The 23,098-nt window shown below is 46.8% G+C and overlaps 1 protein-coding gene across 1 annotated transcript in view; it reads right to left on the bottom strand.

The window, feature by feature from the left end:
• Galnt14 (polypeptide N-acetylgalactosaminyltransferase 14) overlaps positions 1-22,557 on the bottom strand; it is a 221,904-nt gene extending 199,347 nt beyond the window's left edge. Inside the window, exon 1 of the mRNA XM_057771323.1 lies at positions 22,035-22,557. Coding sequence (XP_057627306.1) covers positions 22,035-22,163 — 129 coding nt within the window. The 5' untranslated portion in view covers positions 22,164-22,557. The remainder of the gene's footprint in view (positions 1-22,034) is intronic.
• Between the last annotated feature and the right edge of the window lie 541 nt (positions 22,558-23,098).

Genomic DNA, 23,098 nt, shown 5'->3' with positions numbered 1-23,098 from the left:
TACAAGCAAATGGGTGCTTTCCTGAAACGTCCCCCCCACACAAATGTCCTTATCCGGTGCTTGCCATCCCACCCCCTGCTTTGTGAATGATAAATCTCAGTTTGATTTTCTCCAGTTGCTGGATCTGTTTTGTTTCTTGCTTATAGTTTATTAACCGTTTTGTCTGCACATGCTTGTGTGTACGAGCGTACACACACACACATTTGTACACACCTCTGTATGAGTGTGGGTGCGAACATGTCAAGATGCCCGTGTAGAGGTCAGACGGCACCCTCATGTGTCAGTCCTTGGAGTCTGAATCTCACCTTGTTGGAGACTGTGTCTTGTTGCTCACCACTGCTCCTGCCAGGTTAGCTAGCCGGGGAGCTTCCAGAGTCCTAGTTCTGCCTTCCATCTCGCCATAGAAATTACAGAATTACAGATGTGAACTTCCGCACCTGCCCTGGTAAATTCTGGGGATCCTCATGTGGCACATGCTCTACCCACTGAACCATCCATTCAACCTCACCTTTACCATTTGAATTTTTAAATAAGTCCTGGGGTACACTACGGCCAACAAGAAAGTCCCTTCAAGAAGAATGACTTGTATGATGGGTGCCTTCTCCTCGGGAGCTCTGACCATTTGCTTTTTTCCTCTTTGTAGTCCTCCATCCTCCACAGAGGGCCCTGTGCTGCTTGGGTTCTGATATCCCATTTCAATCACCATACCATAGAAGATAGTCTTCCCGTACCTTCTTGCTCCTGCCTAGGCATTGAGGTTCTCCAAAATGTTCTTCCCAGAAAGCAATGAACCCACTTCCATACACACGAGGGTAAATCCAGCTACTGCTCTCTTCACCATTGTGTGAGCAAAACCAACCAACCCCGCAGTCCAGCAACACTGTCTCAGAGCCCTGGGCTTCTACCTCAACTCCTGAGATGCTCCAGGGCGGTTACTCACACGTGACCTTGAATGAGTTCTTTGGCTTCTCCTTTTGGAATTCCAGAGAGAGCGCCTGCTGGTGTTGGGAGAAGATCCCACAGGCTAGGACAACAGCAGGCAGGGTGTTTGTTGGGAGCCAGCACTACCGTGGAGAAGACGAAGTTCTGGAAGCTAATCATTGTCATAGATCATGCTCTTGGCGGGAAAGATGAACACTCATGACCTGGGTGGCATGTTATCCTTCTCACTTGAAAAGACACCTGACAACCTCTGGGCCAAAAGTGCCCAAAGGACAGGTGTAGAGCTGGCACCCTATGACTTGCTGGCCTTCAGCTTCCTTTTATGAAAAATATCTGGCTGGGCAGTGGTGGTGGCGCCTTTAGTCCCAGCACTTGGGAGAGGCAGAGGCAGGCGAATCTCCAAGTCCGAGACTAGCCTAGTCTATACAGTGAGTTCCAGGACAACTTGTTTCGAAAAACAAAAAAGAAAGAAAAAGATCTGCTATCGTCTTCACTGGCCCACACCAACCTGTCAGTTCCCGATTGCACTTCAGATTGTTCCTTCTAGTCATTCCCAAATTCCTGGCTGTGATTCTCAGACATCACCAAACCCTCTACTCCATCATACCATTTTACCATTACTTGCTTCTGCAGCTGTTACTCGGTAGTGCATGGAACCTAGAAATCTCCTAAATGACTGCAGAAAAAATGTAATCTTAATCAAGACAAACCAGCTCTACCCAGTGGTATCGAAATACACAGCTTAAAATAATTTTTAAAAAACCTGTATAAACACTTCCCAGTGAAAAAAACCTTTTCAAAATTAAACCAAATAAATTCCTCTCTTAGAATGTGACAGTATTTAAAATAAGCTCAGGATTCTACCTACACATTTTCTTATCACATTTTAATCGCTTTACCAAGAAACCTAAACATTAAAAAAAAATCTGAGCTAGGCGATGGTGGCTCACACCTTCAATCCCAGCTCTTGGAAAGCAGAGGCAGGCGGATCTCTGAGTTTCAGGGCAGCTAGGGCTACACAGAGAACCCTGTCTTAAAAAAAAAAAATTAGGTGGGAGAAGGAAGGAAGGGGGGAGGGAAGGGAAGGAGGGACAGAGGGAGGGAGGGAGGGCAGGAGGGAGGGGGATGAATATTTATTTGCCTGAAAGTTTCTAAAAATTCTCTGGTGAAATTTCAGAAATCAATGAGGCAGGTCTGGCAATGGTAGCTTCAAGGTGTCCATAAGGACAAATGGAATTGCCTGTCTGTTCCATGTTCCTTCAGGCTGCTCTGTGGAGCCCGGCAGCTTCCGAGAAGGCACACAAGGTTAGTGTGAGAGTGTGAGAAACCCAGATCTGGAGGGCTGGATGGAGAATGCTGTGGATGGAAGGAAGCCTGGAGAACAGCAGCAGACAGCAGATGCAGTGGCATTTAATTTGCATTTTAATAAATAAAGCTTGCCTGAAGATCAGAGAGTAAAATAGCCCCACTGGTCAGCCTTACAGACCAGGCAGTGGTGACACACACCTTTAATCCCCGTAGCCACGCTAGTTGCTCTAGAAACCGGGCAGTGCACGTCTTTAATCCCAGCGGTGCATGCCTTTAATCCCAGAACTAGAGAGGACTATAAAACAGGAGGAGACTGCTCTCAGACACAGTCTCATTCTGAGACTCCTGGGGGTAGGATTGTCATTTCAGACTGAGGTCGAGGTAAGAGCCAGTGGATGACTTTGCTTTTTGGATCTCCAGGTTGAACCCTGATTTCTCTCTCTGAGTTTTTAATCAATCATGTTTCAAACAGACCATGGGAATAGACATTCCTGAATTCGGGGATAGCCTCACCCAGGATGGATGGCTCCCAGGAGGGAGGTGACTTGGGCTGTCATGAACGTTAGGGAGGCTACCCTGTCTCCGTGCTGGGCGGAAGGGCTGGAAAGCTAATTGGCAACCTAACTTTTCTCTAGCCTGGAGTGAGGAAAACTGGGTTCTTTCTGGTGGCCAAGGGAAACTGGCAACCCGCCCCTAAGGTCCAGGAGGTAGGACCACAATGACATCTCTACTCTCTGGGGATCTCACCTCACGGCAGCCAGCAGCTGGCCTTAAGTCTCAACATATGGACAAAGGGAAAATTCTTAGAGAGGGCACCAAACGCTAGAGAGATGATGGAACACTCAAAATCCTCAAAAGGGGAAGCCATTGATCAAATACAAGTGCTAGAGGAGAGAGAGGGCAATTCAAATAAAAAATAATAACAGCACTTAATGATATTCAATTACAGCACAAGAAAGCCTTTCTGGGACTAAAAATCATAATTTTCAAACTCAAAAGCTCAGCAGATGAGCTGCTGAAAGGGACGGTTGCTGTAGAGACCAAAATTAGTGGCTGCGAAGATCAAACAGAAAAAAAAAATCACAAGAGCAAAAATACAAAGAAACAAAAATCAGGGGCCAAAAGAAATTTGGAGAACAGACCCCAGAGACCTGACTTGGGGATAACAGCAGTTTCACAAAGAAGAAGAGGGACAGAAAAAGAATCTATGAGAATTGAACAAATAAAAGCAGACTTTTCTGTGAGTTAGAGGAAGGCTTGAGCCTGTAAACGGCACTGGGCTCTGTACAGGAGTTACAGGAAAAGATGTGTATCAAGGTGTGCATCCAGCATCTAAAGATGAGGGGAAATTTTTACGCACACCCTACAGAGCAAACAGAAAGTCGGCACAGTAATTAGATGTGGCGCTTCCCTGCCATCTGCAAGGCTTGGATCCAGGAGACAATGAAAAATACCCAACTGCCAGCTACCCAAGCCAGATGTCATCCACCTGCCCAATTTGTGGAATAGTTACAGAAACGTGAGAAGGGTTCACAGAACACAGGACCCACTTAACACAAGCTAAAACAGCTACTGAAAGCCCTCCCCCACCCACAAAACAATCTCAACAGAGCTCTCAAGGTGGATGAGATAGAACTACTCAACAGTAGTGTGGGGCGCCTTCCGATCTGAGCAGTTGAGTCTAGACAGGTATAAGTGGAAGGAGGGAATATAAATGACTAATGGGGATATTTGGGGGACAAAGGGGACCTTCTGGAAAGACAGACCTGACATTTAGTTCTAGAGATGTCAAATGGCCTCAACGATGGGATGAGTCACAGCTCTCCTAGGGAAGGAGCAAAGCCCAGCCCTGTCCAAGTATCTTTAGAATGATAAACTCCTTAAAAAACCTTCTAAAAGGCTCAAACAACTATGGTTAGAATTGTGAACAGTACCATAAAACAAAGACCTACTAGAGAATATATCTGTGCAAGATATATAATACTCAAATACCTGAAGAACACAGTAGATTTACCAGCAAAATGAGCATCACCCAAGCTGACACTTGAACAGACAGGTTACCATGTGCACCAGTGTGGGCTAACAAGTAGAACCCAGCATTTTAGAACGATGAAGCTTGTGTTTACACAGCAGCCTTGATCAGCAGTAGAGAGTCTTTTTCATTAGCTGTATATGACCACTGATCCTTCAGTCACTTGGCCCTGTCATTCCTAGAAAATTGCTATTTGCATGAATCTGACAGAAAGATAAGAATATACTCTTTCCATGAGAGGTCGCTTTGGGGCATGGCCTTGAACTCATCTTTTTCATCCCATTCTACTGGGTAGAGAAGTGAGTTACATGGTTATAAACTAATGCAATGAAGAATGGGAAGTGTATCTTCTGTGCCCAAGGAGAAGCTGAGATTTGTTGAGTAATAAAAAGTTGAGACACACTCAACTTCTGGTAGATTCTTGAACATAAAATTGCAACTGGATCCCCTTGATGCCCTTTAGACCGGCAAAATGAAAAATTTAATATTTATTCCAAAGAAAGGCTAAGGAAAGAGTTCTCTCATAATTCTCCAAGGGGCATATAGATTGTTTAGTGCTTTATAAATCAATCTTTAAAGTCTATTAATATAAAATGCACAAACTTCCTTTAATTCAACATTTCCACTTCATAAAATGCATCCCCTAGAAGCAAAGTCCCCTGGATGTAAAAACGTGTGTAGGGATGTGTATTGCAGTGCTGTCTGTAGTGACAAGAGATGAGAGCCAATGTGGATGACTACCACATGGAAATGGTTGAGTAACAAAGTCACTTCGATAGAGTATGATAATATACAGTCACTAGGAATAAGGGACCGACTGAAAGAGGATGTCGAGCTTACACAGCTAGAAAAGAGAAAGATGCAGAGAACCATATGTAATAGGATGGTATCATACTCTCATAGATATGATCAAAGCAAATCTGCAATATATGTGTGTGTGCGAATATATGCCAGTGTGTGTGTGTGTGTGTGTGTGTGTGTGTGTGTGTGTATACTGATTACAGATTACACAGCACAGAGATAAAGGAATGTAAGTTGATATGTCTGGGTTGTTTGTTACTTTGGGAAAGTGAGAGAAAGATCAGTGGATGGAATGAAGGAATTGGTAGAGAAATAAGCTGCAATGGGAAAATCAGAATGGGTAGTGCCCCATGTCTGGAACTCACCCACATTCTTGTTCTAAGAACTTCATCAATATACATCTTGTTTTAAAAATGGGGCCCTTCTACAGATATAATTTTGCATCCTGCTTTTGAACTTGGTGCTTCAGGATGAGTGCCCTTCCATCTCTCCTGCACTGGGCCCTTTCCTGGTGCAGTCAGGCAAGATTTGGAGAGAGATACAGAGGATCAGCCACATATCCCATTAAGAGCAGTGGATCCGTCAGCCTCTGAACTAGTTCATGTGTGTAAGAAACAATTGTTCTAGTGCCCAAAGACACCAGCTAGAATGTTTCTACATGTACTCAGGTCCCCTGAATCCCAATGCTTAACATACCCCTCTCAGAACAAGACAGTTCAGAGTAACTTCCAGCTGTGGCCTCTGTCAAGGCTTCCCCAGGAACGACTCAAGACAGTCAATATGACTGTGGGTATCTGTCTAAGAGCAGCTGAGTGAATTAAAGATGAAAATAAATAACCCAGAAAAGTCAGAATCAACTTTGCTGAGACTATGAAACATTCATGGTGGCTCTCCTTTAGGCCAAAGGTTAAGAGCAAGGCACTGCCAAGTTCAACTTCCACAGAAGTGTCTCTTTAGTCACAGTTGGCGTACTCTGAGCTGTTAAACCCATAAACCCAAACATCTTACTAAATAAAGTCCTCAGTGAGGAATGTATAATGTTTCCAACTGGGGAAATCTGCTTACTTCCCAACATACTCTCTTTTCAAAACAAAAATAAACAATGGCTTGATTTTCACACCCCTCCACGGTTTGGCTCACACTTGATTTCCAACTGAGCTCTGGGTATGTTTGGGGGTCTTACTCCCTCTAGAGGACCTGCTTTGCCCCTGCCTGTGCCCACACAACCTCCTTTCAACTCCTAAAGAACTGACTTCTATCCTACAGCAGGATACCATAGATGAGGTTTTGTCCGAATGGTGAGAATCAGGTCCATCTAACTGCATGGGGCATGGTGTGGGTGAGTGATAAGATTGTGGAGACCGTGCATCTGTGTTTCTTCTCACCCTACTGTTCCCACCCACCCTGTTCAGCTCCCCAACCTCAGCATACAGCAATGTTCTGAAGCCTCCTGGCTTCCTAGGAGGTGGTATTCCTGAGCCTAGAGCAAAGAAATCATGGAATAACCCATCTTCTATCTTTTGCCACATCCTATAATCACAGAAAGAATAAAGAACCCAGAAGGTAAAGAAAATGGCAGCGGGTTTGAGAACTAAAGAATGTCAGCCAGTGCAGGGTTTCTCAAGCTTTCTTTGCAGATCCATCACCTAGGGATCTTATTATAAGGCAGACTTTGAGTCAGTAGGTCTGGAGTGGTCAGCAATTCTGTATTCCCAACAAACTCACAGGTGACCCACACCCCTGAACCCGTAAAATGGATGTTGAGAAACAAAGGTCTAACATAGGGGTTAGCAAAATCAGACAGAAACACACACACACACACACACACACCAGATTTATGGACTATGTATTCTTTGTTACAATTTTCTGTCTTTGTCATTATAGTACGATGCTGGCTTTTGCCACATCTAGACCTAGAACTCTGTCTGCCTCTTGGATATGGGGTGCATTGCTGTGATACTTGGAAAACAGAATGATGTCCTGGGGAAGATAGCAACGGCATAATGAAAGATGAAAGACTGTGAGATGACTAGAAATATTTTCTCTCTAATAAGGTAAAGGGAATGCGAGGCCAGGGGAATGTAGCGAAATCTTCTCAGGGCTTCAGGGGGGATAAAAGTTGGTGACAGTTGCTTTTGAATTTACTCAGAGGTGTTCTGCAAGGTTGACTTTCTGTCCTGATCACACCTCTTTTCTTGTTAGCTTGGGAAACTCTGGTTGAAGTTTAATCTCATCCTTCAAGCTGCTTCCGTAAAATAGGAGCCTGTTATTCCACAGGCCCTCGGATTAGGAGCGGAAGGATTTAGGGCAGCCTTTTTAAATCATTTCAGTGAGTTTTGAAGAAGTGTATTCTGGGATCCACTTGTCCCCAAAGCACTTGCTATCTCAGGAGCATAGCACTAGTGTAAGGATAAGGGGAGAGGAAAAGCCAAGTTGAAGAAAGAAAATGGGCTGAGTAAGCAGTTCATATGTGAGGTTTCATCTAGTCGGCCTTGGGGCCTGATACAAGCTCTGTGTTCTCTTGGGGTCAGTCTTAAAACCAGTCTAGTCCTAGTTCCCCCACTGTTTTTGCCTGTTCTGTCTATCAAGACACTTACTACAATTTTGAAATGGGAAGAGGTACCCCAGAAAAAATCATTCCATTATGATGATGATATGAAATTCAAATTTGACTGTCACTAAAGCTTTATTGGGAGAGAGTGAAGCTTCCTTTACAAAATTGTCTATAGTTGTTCTGGGTCACTGTGAAAGCCCGCATAGTGTGTGAAGTAGGGGTACAAAGTTGCCCCATGACCACACATCCTGAACTCTGGCATCCACCGATCTGTCTCAGTGTGACCATTAATAAATTCTGTTACCTTGGGCAAGTTGTTGAGTTTTAGTAACCTCAGGCTCTGTCTTCGTAAGATAAAGATAGCAAGCACATCGTCTGGCGCACACATCATGTTGTCTGGAAAGGAGCAGCCAAGCAACTGGTATGAATGAACGCCTTGGGGTCTACAGCTGACTCTCGGCCTGCCCACCTCATAGTATGGTTGTAAAAAAAGGAATGATTTAACACAGATAAAGCTCCTAGCACTTCTAGAATGCAGTCATGCACCATCTTCAGACCCTGGAGATATTATCTCTCTACGTGGACTCCTGGTAGACAATAGAGTCTCCCTTTCATGCAGGACACCTGAAAGTCACTTGTACCGTTTTTTGAGGGCATAGTTGGAGCCTTCATTGACTTCTCCTAGATCCAGTATCTCTTTTCACACATCCTAAAGTTCCCCCCAGGGCTCCTCCAGACCACCCTGCCTACAATATGAAGGACACTTAGGGGAGGAAGAGTTGGTATCTCAGTCCAGCTTCTTATAGGAAGATGTCCTATTTGGTGGGGATGGGTAGGGGAATTTAGGAAAACCCGATGCCCTCCATATCTAGCAAGCACCACAGAAAATAAATAAAAAGCAGCCAGACAATTTCATTAGCAATTAACCCCAGCAGGATTTCAGAATGTAAAAAAATTTCTCTAATTCCTCTCTTGTGGTAGTTTGAAAGAAAATGGCCCCCAAAGGGAGTGGCACTATTAGGGGGTGTGGCTTTGTTGGAGGAGGTGTGTCACTGTGGAGGGCTCTGAGGTCTCATACATGCTCAGCCCACAGTGTCTCAGACCACTGCATGTTCACACATGTGTGTGCAATGATTTAATGGAAGCTCACCAAATAAAATATACTTCATGTGATAGGGAACTGGGGAGTCGGGGAACAGATAAGAGAAAGAAAATAACACACTATAAAAAGAAATATGTATGAAAAGAAGAAGAAAATCTCATAAACACAGCTCACTTATGGTTAATAGCAGGTATTTGTTTTGAGTGCTAATAATCTAATTAGCAGTCAAACCACTGCGTCGTCTATTGTCAGCTGATCTATAATTACTGCTCCATGCTGAGTATTTTCCCGGCTCACGATAGCTTTCAACTTCTCAGCACAAACAACCAAATAATTGGTGTTATTATGCTAGATATAGGACAATTCCTCTCTGAGGGGTGATGCAGGGGAGTGTTTTAAGCCATCGACTGCAGCCTTTGTATCTTGAGCATCTGTTGACTAATCCTCCGCCCTTCTCTCTGTAATCAATCCTGAGATGTTTGTGAAGCACCGTAGCATACTCAAGAATGTGAGATTTTGGAGACTCACTTTTTTAAAGGTTAAGCCCAGGAGCAGAAACACTCTTGGAGCTCCGCAATGGAGCGAGCAGTATGAAAGCCCAACATATTTCTCTCTGAAAACGTTGTAAAGTTTTCGCCTCGAATACTGCCCTAAAATAACTCATCCTAGAAGAGATTGCTTCTGGTACAAAACTATCTTGCTCAAAAGTTTATGAGCTAATCAAGACATAGATGATTCTGGGATATAAGAGAAGTGCCGGCTTGAGGCTGGCTGCCGCTTCTAAGTTCTCACTTTTAGGAGAACAGAATTGGTTTGACTGGAGAGAGAAAAGTCTGGGGTGAGTGTGGTGAAGCGGGAAGAGGAGGGGAGCTCTGGGGACAGAGGAGTCTGGCTTGGTAATTCGGTTCTCTGCTTGTTTGTAGGAGCCTGACCTTGCTTAAGACACTAATGGATACTGTGTAGGCTTGAACTCACAGCAATCCCCTTGTCTCAGCCTCCCAAGGGTTAAGAATACAGGTGTGAACCACCATAGATGACTCTGAGTGCTGTTTTGAAATAGAAAAGTCATGATGCCCACTGTCTTAGACTCCGGGGAGGTGACCCAGAGAGCATCCAGCAGTAATCAGGTCATTGATATCGTTTCCCCGCCTTTTTTCTCAGAAGCAGAAAAGAGAGCCCCGTCTTCTATATGGCGTATTGTGCTATATAATTGCACTTCCTGCAATTAAGCCTTTGCCCTCTACCTGTAAACATGGGTACATTTCAGACTAGCTGTACTATAGGACCACTACGCCAGTCAAAGTCCTACTCACGGCGCCCAGTATCCTAGATGCCCCCCATTACCCCTCTTCTCTAGGAACCGTTATTCTTCTGATCCAGCAGCAGATAGGCGAACACTACTCAGCACATACTCCAGCTGACCGGGAAGCTCTCCCACACCAGTTGTTAAATCTCTCTTTGTCTACAAAAGAGAGCAGAATTCAGGAAAAGTGCAAAGTCAAGCCAACACCTTTCCACAAAGACCGCCTTATTCAGAGATCAGAACACAGAGGCTACAAAAAGAATAGGGACCACCGCTGGCTTCTGCCCCCTAAATGAGCTGTTAAAACCTGAAGTCACACTCCAGCCACACTCTGTTCAGATGGTTTTCCTTTTGAGCCTTCTACAGATGCAGAACAAACAAAGGGGAAGGAATATGTATCCAGTTCATAAGGTAGAAAGACCCATGAAGCTGTCACTCAGATCAGAAACCTGAATGTCCCCAGATCCCCTGAAAATTCTCCAACTCCCTTCTGGGCACTAACCTCAACCATGGGTCAACCGTGCCACTGATGTTCAACATGAGAGACTAGCTTTGGTATTCTTAGACAAGTGGGATCCCAGTGGTTTGTGGGCCAAATTGACGTGCCATCAGGGTTAGCATGTCCTGTGCACAGAATGGAATTTTTCCATTCATAAATATTCTGAAAATATTACCAACAGAAGAAAATATGTCACCAGATACAGAAAATACATGAAATTTTAATTGTGATTACTAAAAAATAATGTTTCATTGGAATATAGCCACATCCGGTCATTTCCATATCAGACTTCCGACCGCAACTGCAGAGTTTAACAACTGCAAATAACCTGGAAAAATAAAAAAGCACGCCTACTACAGTTTGAGTGCATGGCAGGCTGTGTTGGGCTTTTTAGACCACGTTTGAGGTTGCACAATCATAGGTACACACACATACATGTTCAACTCTAGCAGAAAATGCCAAGCACTTTTCCAAGACCCTACATTCAGTTGTGAGAGGAAACACAACAGAAACCATAATCTCAGTTTGAAGCGTGACAGGCAGCATTGCAGAGAACTGAGCAAATATCTACCAAGCCATTAGGGTTTCTGTGCGGAGGAAGAAAGTTTAAGGCTTATCTATTCACACTCCACATGCATCTTTTAAAATCAAAGCACAACACCCCTCCCTGTTGCTGCACTGAGGGGAAAGGCAGGGGAGTGAGAAAGCCAGCCACGTCTCAGTTTTCCATCTTGGAGTAGAGCACCCACCGACCTTGTCGTTAGGGACTAGAGCAAGAGTATCACCCTGGGCCTTTTGATGGTTTACCTGGTCTAGACAGAATGCCCAAGAAGACACTATGTAGAGTGCCTTTGTGCTTTGCTGAGTTTAGGTACATGCGTTACTCATACCTCCAAGGCAGCCCAGAGTGGGTAGGGAACCTGCAGTCCATCTGCCAGGCAAAATGAAGCAGCCATCGGTTCACCTTCCAGACTAACCTTTATGCTCCACTTTTTATAAATAGACACAGCTGGGGTCGCCTGCAGCAGAGAAGCTAGGAGCTAAGGGGATGCGAGATGTCCTCTCAAGCCGCTTCCCTGGGGTCATCTATCTGCGCCTGCCCTGCCTTGCAAACAGGCTGCATTCAGTTCTTTCAAGGGAATTAACTTCTGAGTGTTTGGGGACCATGTTCGTTAATAAAGGCGTCAAAGCAGGGATAGACAGTCTGTCTTGATTCTCCAGTCCTGCTGACTTCCAAATGGAGGTAACTTTACAGATGGCAGAGACTTGCTTCCTGTGGGCAGACGGTGCAGGCATGGAGGGGAAGTGGCTTGGGGCACATAGGGTCCCCAGATGAGGTCAGCGCAGCTATCTAAGGATGGGACTAGAGGGTACATGCAGGACAGCCTCTCTCCACTTCTCACATGAAGCCTGCAAAGGTCAGCTCTGGCATCCTCCCATATGATGGGGCAGGGCGGCCTCCAGGCTCTCCACAGCCCCCGCCCCGAACTTTGCATTTCCTTTAAGTCTGTGCCAGGTCCCTTCTGTGGGTAGAAAAGCAACACGCTGATGAAGAAAAATACACGTGGAATTTGCACACGGAGACAGCATATGTTTTATTTCTTTTCCCCCAAGAGGAAATCTAAGTGGACGTCAAGTACATCTCTAACAGAAATAGCACATCTCCGCAGTCCAAGAGAGCAAGCAAGCCCAAGCCTGGTGGGACAAGCTTGCTCAGGTTCCCTCCCTGTATCACCTCGGGTTTCTCAGACCTTGGAAACCGAGAATAGGAGTAACATCCGTCTCACAGGGGTGCAGTAAGGATCAATTGAACCATCCGTGCAGATTAATGCTTTGTAAACTGTAAAATATCATGGGAAGGGTGGGGGCAGATAAACCACCTCTTCGCTGCCTCTTCTTGATTCCGTCTTTAATTAGTCAGGTCTTTCAGCCCGCTTCTCTTCTGAAGTCAACCACCTGCCCACCATAAGGACATTAGTCAATTCAGCACCCAGCTGGCAGTCAACAATTGGCCATCTATTAATAGCCAATTATCTGAGAGGCTTAATTAATCCTTGCATCACATGATCTGCTCGTCCCCGAGATCCTGGAGAAAACAATGGGCCTCCAATACAGGCACCCGTGAATATTTCAATGGTCATCAAGGAATTTGGCAGCCATGATTGCCTGCACGTCGCAGCTGCAAGTGATGGGGACATAAATATTGATTGAGCCGGTCTCTATGGCTGGGGAGCAGAGAGGGATCAGAAATGGATAGAGTGTCGTCAGAGGAATAAGAGATGCTACATAAATCTTTAGCCTTGACAACCAAAGGGGAATTTTTTCTTTTTTTAAATTCTCAGGTCTCCATTGAGGGCAGAAATGGTCTGTGGAGTGGGACGGTCAAGATAGGATGGCCCCATCTCTCCTGTAGATGGTCCCCATGCCCACCCGTCTCCGGATAAGATACAAAAAGGAAGGGTATGAACAGCAGGATCCCCCCAGCAAAGCAGGCTGTGGAGACAGCTGCTCTCTTCCACGGGCCTTCAAGCCCACTGGCAGGAACATGCACGCATGCTCTGTTTGCCTGCTTTCCTTGAAAGATCTCTGAAATGCTTACGCTTAGGAAGACAGGAGACACGAGGCGAATTTAATTATTATTTTTTAAGTGGCAGATTGTGTCTCCAGGAAATGGCATGCAGAAGAGGCTTTGAACTTGGAAATCAGCCTTGTCCAGGAAGCTGGGGATCAGACTTCTCTAATTTCAGAGATAAGGGCTCCTGCTGATAGAGGGTTGAATGGCTCAAAGTGGCCCAAAGCCAAACTCCCTTCTTTCAGTAAAAAACCGCCTCAGTGTCCAGAGCAGTCCCACGGCTCCAAGAAGCAGAGTGGCGAGCGGTCCCTGACCTTGGAGCCTGTGGGGAAGCAGAGGGCTCTGGAAGGGCACAGGGCTACCACTGTTTCTGCAGACTTCTTTGTGGGGTTTCTCACCCAGTACCCTGTGCTCCCCACCTTAGAAAATGATTAGCATTTCAGGGATTCCGGGGTGGGGGGAGTTCAGAAGAAAAGCAAAAGAAAGTGATGAAGTGGAGAGGAAAGAGAACACCCCGGGTGGCGCTGCATAGCAGCAAGGTTTCTAACACCACAGTCACCATCTCCTCTCTGTCCCCAGCAGCTTCCTAGCGCTTGTTAGGTCCTGTGATATCAGTGGCTGCTGCCAGATGCAGAGCTTGCTGCCCCAGAAGGTCATTTCAGGCCACTTACTCTGAAATACTAGAGCCAGCAAATTTCAGGAGCTTCTACAGAACTCCCCAGGGCACTAGCGTGTGCATATATCTATGAGAGTGAGCGAGTGTGTGTGTGTATGTGTGTGTGTGTGTGTGTGTGTGTGTGTGGAGAGAGAGAGAGAGAGAGAGAGAGAGAGAGAGAGAGAGAGAGAGAGAGAATACATACATTCTTTATTATCCCAAAGGGTTCTTTCTTAATCAGTTCATCATCTGAAGACTCAGAGACTGATTTAGTCTAGCATTTCTGGTAAAATAATTAAAAGATAAGTAGTAGGGGCTAGGGAATAAATTGCTTACTTCACAAGCACGAGGACCTGAGTTTGAATCCCTGGAACCTACATGAAAAGCCAGGCACTGCAGCAGGCCCATGTAAGCTCAACACTGGGGAGATAGAAACAGAAAACTCCCTGGGGCTTGCTGGCCTGCTAGTCTAGCTGGACCTGGTTTCCAAGAGAAAGATGGAGAACAATTAAGAAAGACACACTGTTGTCCACCTCTGGTCTTCACACACACACACACCACTCATGCACACACACAAATTATGTACAGCCATAGGGTCTCCTTTCAGAGTTGTTTGCAACTAACCAGAATTGGCTCTCACTGCAGGCGGGATGATAGGGCATCATCTATGCTATGGTGTGCTGTTCCCAGTTCCCAGTTGAAGTGAGTTAGCCATGAGGAGAAAATGCTGAGTTAGTCCTGGCACTACCAAAGGTAGAAAAAGATACCCTGGTTGCCTTGTGTGTGGGTAAAAACCATACCTGATTTTGACCAAGTGAGGGCTCTGAGGTGGGCCAGAATTTATCACCTGAGGCTGCAGAAGGAGCAAGCTCACCACCTAGGTCAGGATAGCTCAGGCACTGGGAAGAGTCAGCTGCCAGCTGCAGAGGCACAGGACACATCTCACTCACTTCCCCAAACAGATGGCCAGACCATCATTCTGGGTCTCTGGAGTAGGTGTGCAGAAGCCATGGCAGGGTTCATATTCTCCCCCTAAGAGCAGAACTGAGGAATTGTCCCCACTTTCTAATTCAGATTATTTTCCAAAATCACATCAGGGACTTTGCGACACTTTGGATGAGCGACAGACACGTCTGCGAACATTAGAACTCAAACAAAGGCACATAAAACCTGTCTCTGCAAAACTGCTTCCTGGGAGCCTGATGAAGGGTAAGATTCCTGGAAATTTGGGATGGCGGGGTGTAGCAGAGAGAGCAGGGTGGGGAGAAATAATGAGCTTTAGGCACTGGAAGACAGCAGGCTTATTCTATCCTTGCTTGGTTTACAAATGACCTCTGAGGAACCGAAGAAGCTGAGTGCTTTGGAGGGTCAGGCATCCCTGAAGAATGACACTCTCTGGACAGACAGAGAGGCATTCATTTGACTTCCAGGTGTAAGTCTGTGCTTCCAGGGAAGAGAGGGTGAAATTGGACTATTGGTTTTTGTTTTGAAAAATGCCAGGCCCCGTTGAGAAGTAGGTTATAAAGTGCCATCCTCCGCAGGCTAACTCAGAGATGTCCCTAGTGCACAGACTCCTGGGTCCTGAGACAGGGCTTCCTGCCTGCACCTGGGGTAAAGAGAGCCAGGAAAGCAAAAGCGAATCAGGATATGGACAGACACTTATGGGCTTTGCAAAAGTCTCTGGGTCATGGATCAGAGTGGGCCAAAAATGAGCTGGGAAAAATTTCTCACTAAGGTGATGAAATAATAGCACAGGGGTTAAACTTTTTAAATACATGAAGTGCAGTTTTAAAAATTTAAAGGCTTATTCTAGAAAGTAAAGGCAAGCTATTTCCTACGATTCCAACCTGCTTTACAGTTTTTGCAAGCCTGCTGCAGGAGCATCCTGGTACCCTGCTTCAAGAACGGCCTCTGCAGGGAAGCTGGTACAGCACCTTGCATGGGCACCTGCACAGCAAATGAGCGAGCAGACCTGCATCTGATAACAGGCCAGCTCTGGTGATGCCAGGGCCCAAATCCCCTGGACAGAATCCAAGGTGCACATACCGAATGTTAACGGTTTAACGGTGGCCTTCTGTAAAATCCCTCTTTTCTTTCTTTTTTTTTTTTTGATTGGAGAAATTAACTACTGAATGAGAAATAAAACAGTGCTGTATAGTTAAGGTGCTGGTGGTATGCAAATACGACAGAAAGACAAGCTACGTTCTAATCATGTCTGCTGTATTTCTAGAACATTCTGAGACATTTACATAGGCTGGAGGCACTTTACTCAAAGACTTTATATTTCTAATACCTCCCTCAAAAATCACCCTCCGGCCTGAAACTCTTGCCTTTTCTGAGTCTTTGGACTAAATTTAGTTTCTTGGAAATAAGAGACAAAAAAATTTTGCTCCTTTTAAAAAAAAATCTGTCAGTTATTATATAATTTTCCAAATGGCAAACAAATGACAGGAGAGAAGAGAAATGAACACACCTTTTTCGGGGTTTTTTTTAAGTGATATGGTATTTATCATTAAAATACAGTTTGAATAAAACATCAAATTTGTCATATGGTTTTTCAATTAGAAATTAGAGATTTGATGAATAATTTTGGTGGGGGTACAGAGCCGGCATTAAAATAAAATCAATATGGAAAAAGTCAAGTTTAAAGATATCTTTACTCGGATGCTCACCTTAATAGACCTGGATGGAGGTGGGTGGTCCTTGGACCTCCCACAGGGCAGAGAAACCTGCTTGCTCTTTGGGCTGAGGAGGAAGGAAGACTTGATTGGGGGAGGGGGAGGGAATGGGAGGTGGTGGCGGGGAAGAGGCAGAAATCTTTAATAATTAAATAAATTAATTAATAAAATAAATAAATAAATAAATAAATAAATAAAAAGATATCTTTACTCGAGCTGTTAATAGAGCCATCCTTTCTTATATGTGCTTGCGTGTGCATGAGTATAGAACCCCTAGGTCAACCTCAGATGTCATTTCTCAGGAACTACCCACATTGTTTTTATAAAGGTATGTGTGTGTGTGTGTGTGTGCATTACATGAATGTTTATGTATGAGTGTGCAGATATATATGCATATATACATGCATACATGTGGAAGCCAAAGGTAGACACCAGGTATCCTCCACGGTCACCCTCCACCTTGCTACTGAGACAGGCTCCATTGCTGAGGCCCGAGCTCACCGGCTTGGCGAGACTACCTGGACAGTGAGAACCAAGGATCTATCTATCTCTGCTTCCTACGATCTGGGATTACAGATGCTCACTCCACAGCTGACCTGTTCTGCTTTAGCTAAACGCTGATGAGGCGAGCTCGGGCCCTCACGCTAGTGCAGCAAGCACCTCACCACCAGAGTCAGCTCTCTAACCCCAGGCTTGTTCTTGAGACGAGGTTTCTCACCGGCCGAGAACTCAGTGACTGATTCGGTCGGGAATCCTGCCTCTGCCTCAGCAGAGCTGGGATTACAAGTGCACACTACAATGCCTGACTTTTCATGTGGGTGTTGGGCGTAGAACTCTGGTCCTCATGCTTGAGTCACAGGTAGGCGAGCTCTTTATTGAGTTACCAGCCCATCTCCTAAAACCATGCCTTTAAAGAAACCAAGAAAAAGATCCAATTACTTTATTTAACCAGGACTGCAGTGCACCTTGTCCTTGTCCACTTCGCTGTGACACTGAGGAGAGGGTTCCACCAGGCCTGCTCTGAAGACATCATCACTGGGAGAATGGGGACACTTCATAACACAGTGATGAAGGGAGAACAAGGACCTGAAAGCCTATGACCAAACAGAATCTAATAGTTGGGCAGTCTCCAGGCCAGGAACTCTTTCTCTGGCGACTCCATTCTCAAGTTGACTGAAGAATCAGAGGAAGAAAGTCCACTGTTCTTTAGAAATAAACAGATGCTCACCACCATGCTGATATTGGAGCTTTTAAAAGATATCCCAAAGGGAAGGTCTCAGAAGCAAGGTCTCTGCATAAGTGTTCCCTCCTGTTTCCTGGTCCTAGTTCTCCGCCAAGGGCAAGGCAAACAACCTGGAATCTCTCTTCTCTAGGGTGAGCCACATAGTACTAGGACTCTTCCTTCCCTAAAGCGAGCCATAAAACCTCGAAGATTACTCTAACACATTCTGTGTGTTTTGTGATGGCAATAAAGAAATTCTCTGACCTACCTTGTCTGATAGTAGATCTAAGCCCTTCTTTCCATAATCAGCCCTGCTCACACCCCGAGGGAAGAGTGCTGCTCAGATAGGTTTGAAGAATCTAAACAGGCAGTCTTTGCTACTTCCCCACCCCACCTCCCTGCTTTGGAATGTACCCTCTTTTCCAGTGCTATGTCCTCTGTAACCATCTATTCTTTGCCAGATCTACGATGTCTTTGGCAACACACGCTGAGCCTTTGGGTCTTCAATCTGAAAGCTTCCATGGCATTTAAAACTATAATCAAATGGATCTGTTTTGCTTTTCTCTTGTTAACTTGCCTTTTGCTTTAGGGGTGTGGACCACAAAGAGGAAAGACATCATTCCACCCCTGTGTTGGAAAGAAGCCTCAGCAAGAGGAAGTTTCCCCTATGCTTCCGCATATCCCAGCAAAGGCTTCCCCCAGATTGCACAATTGCTTTCTACAAATGTCTAGTGTATTGAACTCATCCAAAACCTGAGTTTTCCCCCATGGTAGACAACTGCACCAACTTGTCAAGAAAGCAACCTCAGGCCAAAGGATTCTACTTGATGGGTAAAGCTCATATTCCTAAAACCCACATAAAAGCAGGCCATAATCGACAACCCAAGTCTGAAATCCCAGGGCTCCTACAGCAAGAAGAGAAGCAGAGATGGGAGAAAGCCGTGACCCTCTGACCCCAGATAGTCTGGCCTATGCAGCAGAAAAACAACAAAGGAAACCCGGCTCAAACAATACAGCTGTCAAGGACCACATCCAAGACTAATCTCTGAATGACTCACACACCCAAACATCATGCTTACACACACACAAAAAAACACACACACCCAAACCTGCTTGCACATAGACATAAACACACACATCCAAAAATGCTTATGCACACCCCCAAACATGCTGACACACAACCACAAATATGCTTACACACACACACCCAAGCATACTTACACATGCACACGCACACACACACACACTTGGAAACTCCCCATACAGCGAAGCTCTAGAAAGCAGATGAGGAGCTCACACTGTATACAATCCCAACCTTGAATCATCCTCAAGTGGAGACTTAGGCTGCCCATCTAATTTAGCAGCAAGGAAGAAAGATGAGGTGAGTGGACCCCAGAACATTGCTCATCCTGTTTTTGTCCTGATGCTGTTCTTGAAATGCCTTTTTATCTCCATCCCAATACCATCATTTAGTCTCAATCTTCAAAAGAAAGTATTGTCTCCCTTGTTGGGAAGACTGAATGAGCCTGTATGGGAAGTGGTGTCTATGCATAGGAAAAGCACAGCATTGGGGTGACTACTTCCTGTGCACAAAGGTCCACGCTGACTTAGTTACAATCACACTCGTGAATAAGAGGACACATTTGGTCATGTTCACACAAAGTAACAAAACCACAGACTTGGCATTCTTCATCTGTTTCTCAAGCACTGCTTTATAGTCACCTGACACATTTACAGAGGTACTGATTCTAGGACCTGCCCCCAGATCAACAAAATCATAATCTCCACAATAAACTCAAGACTCTCTCGACCAGTCAAGTTCTGTAGGCAGTTCTAACATGCAATCAAGTTGGGGGCGAATACTGTGTTCCTTTAGACACATCACACAAAGTTTCTGTTCATACCAATCGTGGGACATAAAGCTGTTCTGTTCCCATCTTTCCTGGGATACACGCTGTGAAAGGATAATTTTATGTCAACTTGATACAAACTAAAGTCATCTGAGGGGAGGGAACCTCAGGTGAAAAAATGTCTTCATAAGATGGGGCTTTAGCAAGACTGCAGGGCATTTTTTTAATTGGTGTTTAATGCGCTCTACCCATTGTGAGTGATGCTACCCTGGGCTGCAGGTCCTGGGTTCTATAAGAAAGCACGCTGGGTAAGTCACATGAAGCAAGTCAGTAAGCCGCACTCCTGCAAGACCTCAGCATCAACTCCTGGCTCCAGCTTCCCGCCCTTTCTGAGTTCCTCTCCTGACTTCTTCAGTGATGTGGAAGTGTGAGCCAAATAACCCCTTTCTCCCTGGTTAGATTTTAGTCACGGTGCTTCTTCACAGCAGTAGTGACCCTAATTAAGTCACACACACTAAGACTCAGGAATGTTCATCCATAAACACATGCAAAAATACACACAAGACATACAGATCCATCAGAGCTACACCAAAAACTAGCACAGTGCCTGGTCTCTAGCTGCCTGCTATCACTAAATGTGTGTTGAGCACAGACCAGGATAAAAGGTGGTGAACGAGTAAAAACAACGAACACCCCCATAGGAAAAAGAGTGCTTGTCCCAGATCCCTGGGGCAAAACTAAGAATAAGTCAGCTTAAGGTAATGAGATTCAGCACTAAACAGAGAAAGTTCGTGTCCCTGCAGGCATCATTAACTGCATCACACAGAGCAGAACCACCTAGGGAAAAAGAGAAAAAGCCCTTCAGATCCATGGTCAGGGTCTGCATCAGTGAGAAAATAGATCCTGTACTACAAAGGCTGCCTGATGGACAGGCCAATGGAAGGCATAGCTTCCCTGTTTAACCCCCTTCATAGACCCTAAAGTCCGTGGGCCTCCCTAACCAGACACATACAAGCTGTCCCTCTCTTGGTGCCCCTCCTCCACAGGCATTAGGCTGTCTTGTTCTTTTAAACCTGACTTCATCTGAACCTGGGATGCCCTCTGTCTACTGGCCATCACTCCATCCTTCTCAATTTAGTCGTTGTGTCCTCTCCAGGAAGCCCAGGTTCTTATGACATCCAATGCAGGGAACCCACTTGGCTGTCAGTCCTGCGTGTCCCGGATCATGAGTAAGTAAAACCACCTAGGAGCAAATCCCGGACCTCTGAATCCCATGCCACCTCACACATAGGCAAGGTATATACGAGTTAACTAAATGTTTGTTTTGATCAACTAACATTGGCAAGATGCCAAAACACAAGCGCCGGTGTACTTGGTTAAAAGGGCGTCCATAGGGTCCAACTGAGAAAATTCTGAATGTGGAGGTCTGAGTTCAAAACCAAAATGATCTAAGTAAGACAAAATATTTAAAGACTCTTGACCTGTTTCCCCATCTATGAAATAAGAACAATATTCGACAACTACTTATGAAGAAAGCACCCACTATGCACTCAGCACACAGTAGGCCCTTCTTACTATACTAAGCGATGAGAGCCCTTCCCACTCAACACACTGGTGTTCATTAGTCTTCCTCCTTCGGACCACAAGCTCCTTCAAGGCCTTCTCACCCACTCCTACAGAGCGCCTTGAACTCATAAGGGTTGTTTAGCTGCCAGCAAATTCCCCCAGAGGCCTTGCTCTGTTTCGCCTGTTCAAGGCTGTGGAAAAGGACAAGGGCTCTTAATCTCAAGAGTGAACCTGTAGGGGGAACCTTCCACTCCTCTGGGCTGCGCTGCTGGACAAGAGTTAGAAAGGCCACTTGGGTTCCTATTTCCCCAACTCCCCGCCCATAGGAAGGTTTCTGTTCTTAGCGGCTCATTTGTGGTGTTCAGAATGCAATCAACTTCCAACGCAGCTAAAGGGCTAGGGAACAGGTAACAGAGTCAGGAGCTACCAAGCCAGGCTGGGTGGGCAGGGAAGGCTGGGGAGGCTACAGTGAGTTTGCTGGTGTTGCTCACGTGCGCAGAGCACCCGGGTCATCAGCCTCCTCCTCTGGAGCCTGGCAGCAGAGGGAAGGAGGTTCGCACATACACCAGACTTCGCATGGGTGCCAGCATCGCCCACCCAGTCAACCTCCAGCGACCCTCCAGTGGCACCCACCGACCGCCAGTCCCAGGGTGGGTGGTCCGCAGCGACCCCTCTGTCACCGGACTGCTACTTAAGTTGGGAGCCCCGCTGGGTCCACGAGCGCGCGCCCACCACCCGCGCCCACTGCCACTTATACACACCAAGGAACTGCGCCCGGAGCTTCTTAAATTCCTCAAGCACCTCCCCATAGTCGCATCCCGCGCCAGTTACCTACTCGCGGCACCCAGACCCCCCCCCCACATGCTTTGGAACCCTCAAACCCCACGCATAGACCTCGCGCCCTCCCACCGGGCAGTGCCCCGAGCCCTGCGCGCCACCAAACGGCATACCTTGGGGGTCTGCACTTCGGGTCCCACCGGCACCTCCAACTTCCTCTTGGTGACCCAGAAGAACAACAGCACGGTGATCCAGAGCACCCCAAAGATGGGCAGCGCCAGGCGGCGAGTCAGGCGCCGCATGGTCCCCTCTGCCTGTTCCTCTCGGCGGCGACGCGTCCCTGGGGCACCCCCCGGCGGTCAGGGGCGGCGGGGCACGAGTCGCCGAGCGCCTCTCTCCAAGAGAAAAGCTTCTCCGGGGATCCCTATGTTGGGTTGTGGGATCCTGCCCCTCCCGCTTCAGAGAGAAGCCACAGCCGGGGACCAAGGGGCGAGGGGCGCCAGAGACTCGAGACGCGGCCGGGAAGGGGCGAGGGGCAGCTCAGTAGGGCGCCCGCTCCAGCCGGAGAGCCGCGGTGACCGCCGAGATGCTGCTGCGCGCCGTGGCTGCCTTTGCCCGCGGCCGCCGCGAGGGAAACCGCCTGGAGCAGCCGGGAAGGTAGAATCCGAGGCTCTCTGCCCGGCACCCCGGGAGGAGCACGAGGAGGAGGGAGCGCGGAGAGAGGGCGGGCCCGACAGACAGACTGACTCCGTGCAAGAGCTGGGCGGGAGGGAACCCGGCTCTGAGAGGGGGCGCTACCGCCTCCCGCCGACCGAGGAGCACCAGGCGGTTGAGGGACCTTGGATGCAGCTCTCCGGACTGTCCCGGCTAGAGCCCTGCGGGTCGGGATGGGGCGGGGTGGGGCGGGGACGGGTTATTGGAATGCTAGCTACTCCCGCTGCAAGCTGATACTTAAGGTTCGGGCCAACCCGCCCCAGGTGAGGCACTGCCTGAGAGGAGTTCCCAATCCATGCAGGGCGCTGCATGTGGCACTCCCATTAGGATCCCCTAACCCGCAGCCAACATTGGGATAGTGGGGCTGACCCAGATGCTGCCTCAAGTCCAGGCTCACTTGCTTGACCATTCAGGGCCAAGGTCAAGTTCAGTCATCTCCCTAGGGCATTTCTTTGCCTTTGAGCAGGTGCCTGGCAACTTTCTCTGCTTAATGGAAAACTGAGCCGGTCTAAATTTAACTTGA

The sequence above is a fragment of the Chionomys nivalis genome, chromosome 1, assembly GCF_950005125.1.
Source record: "Chionomys nivalis chromosome 1, mChiNiv1.1, whole genome shotgun sequence".
Classification (NCBI taxonomy): Eukaryota; Metazoa; Chordata; class Mammalia; order Rodentia; family Cricetidae; genus Chionomys; species Chionomys nivalis.
The sequence above is the reverse complement of the archived record's forward strand: the minus strand, read 5'-3'. Positions and strand labels throughout refer to the sequence as shown.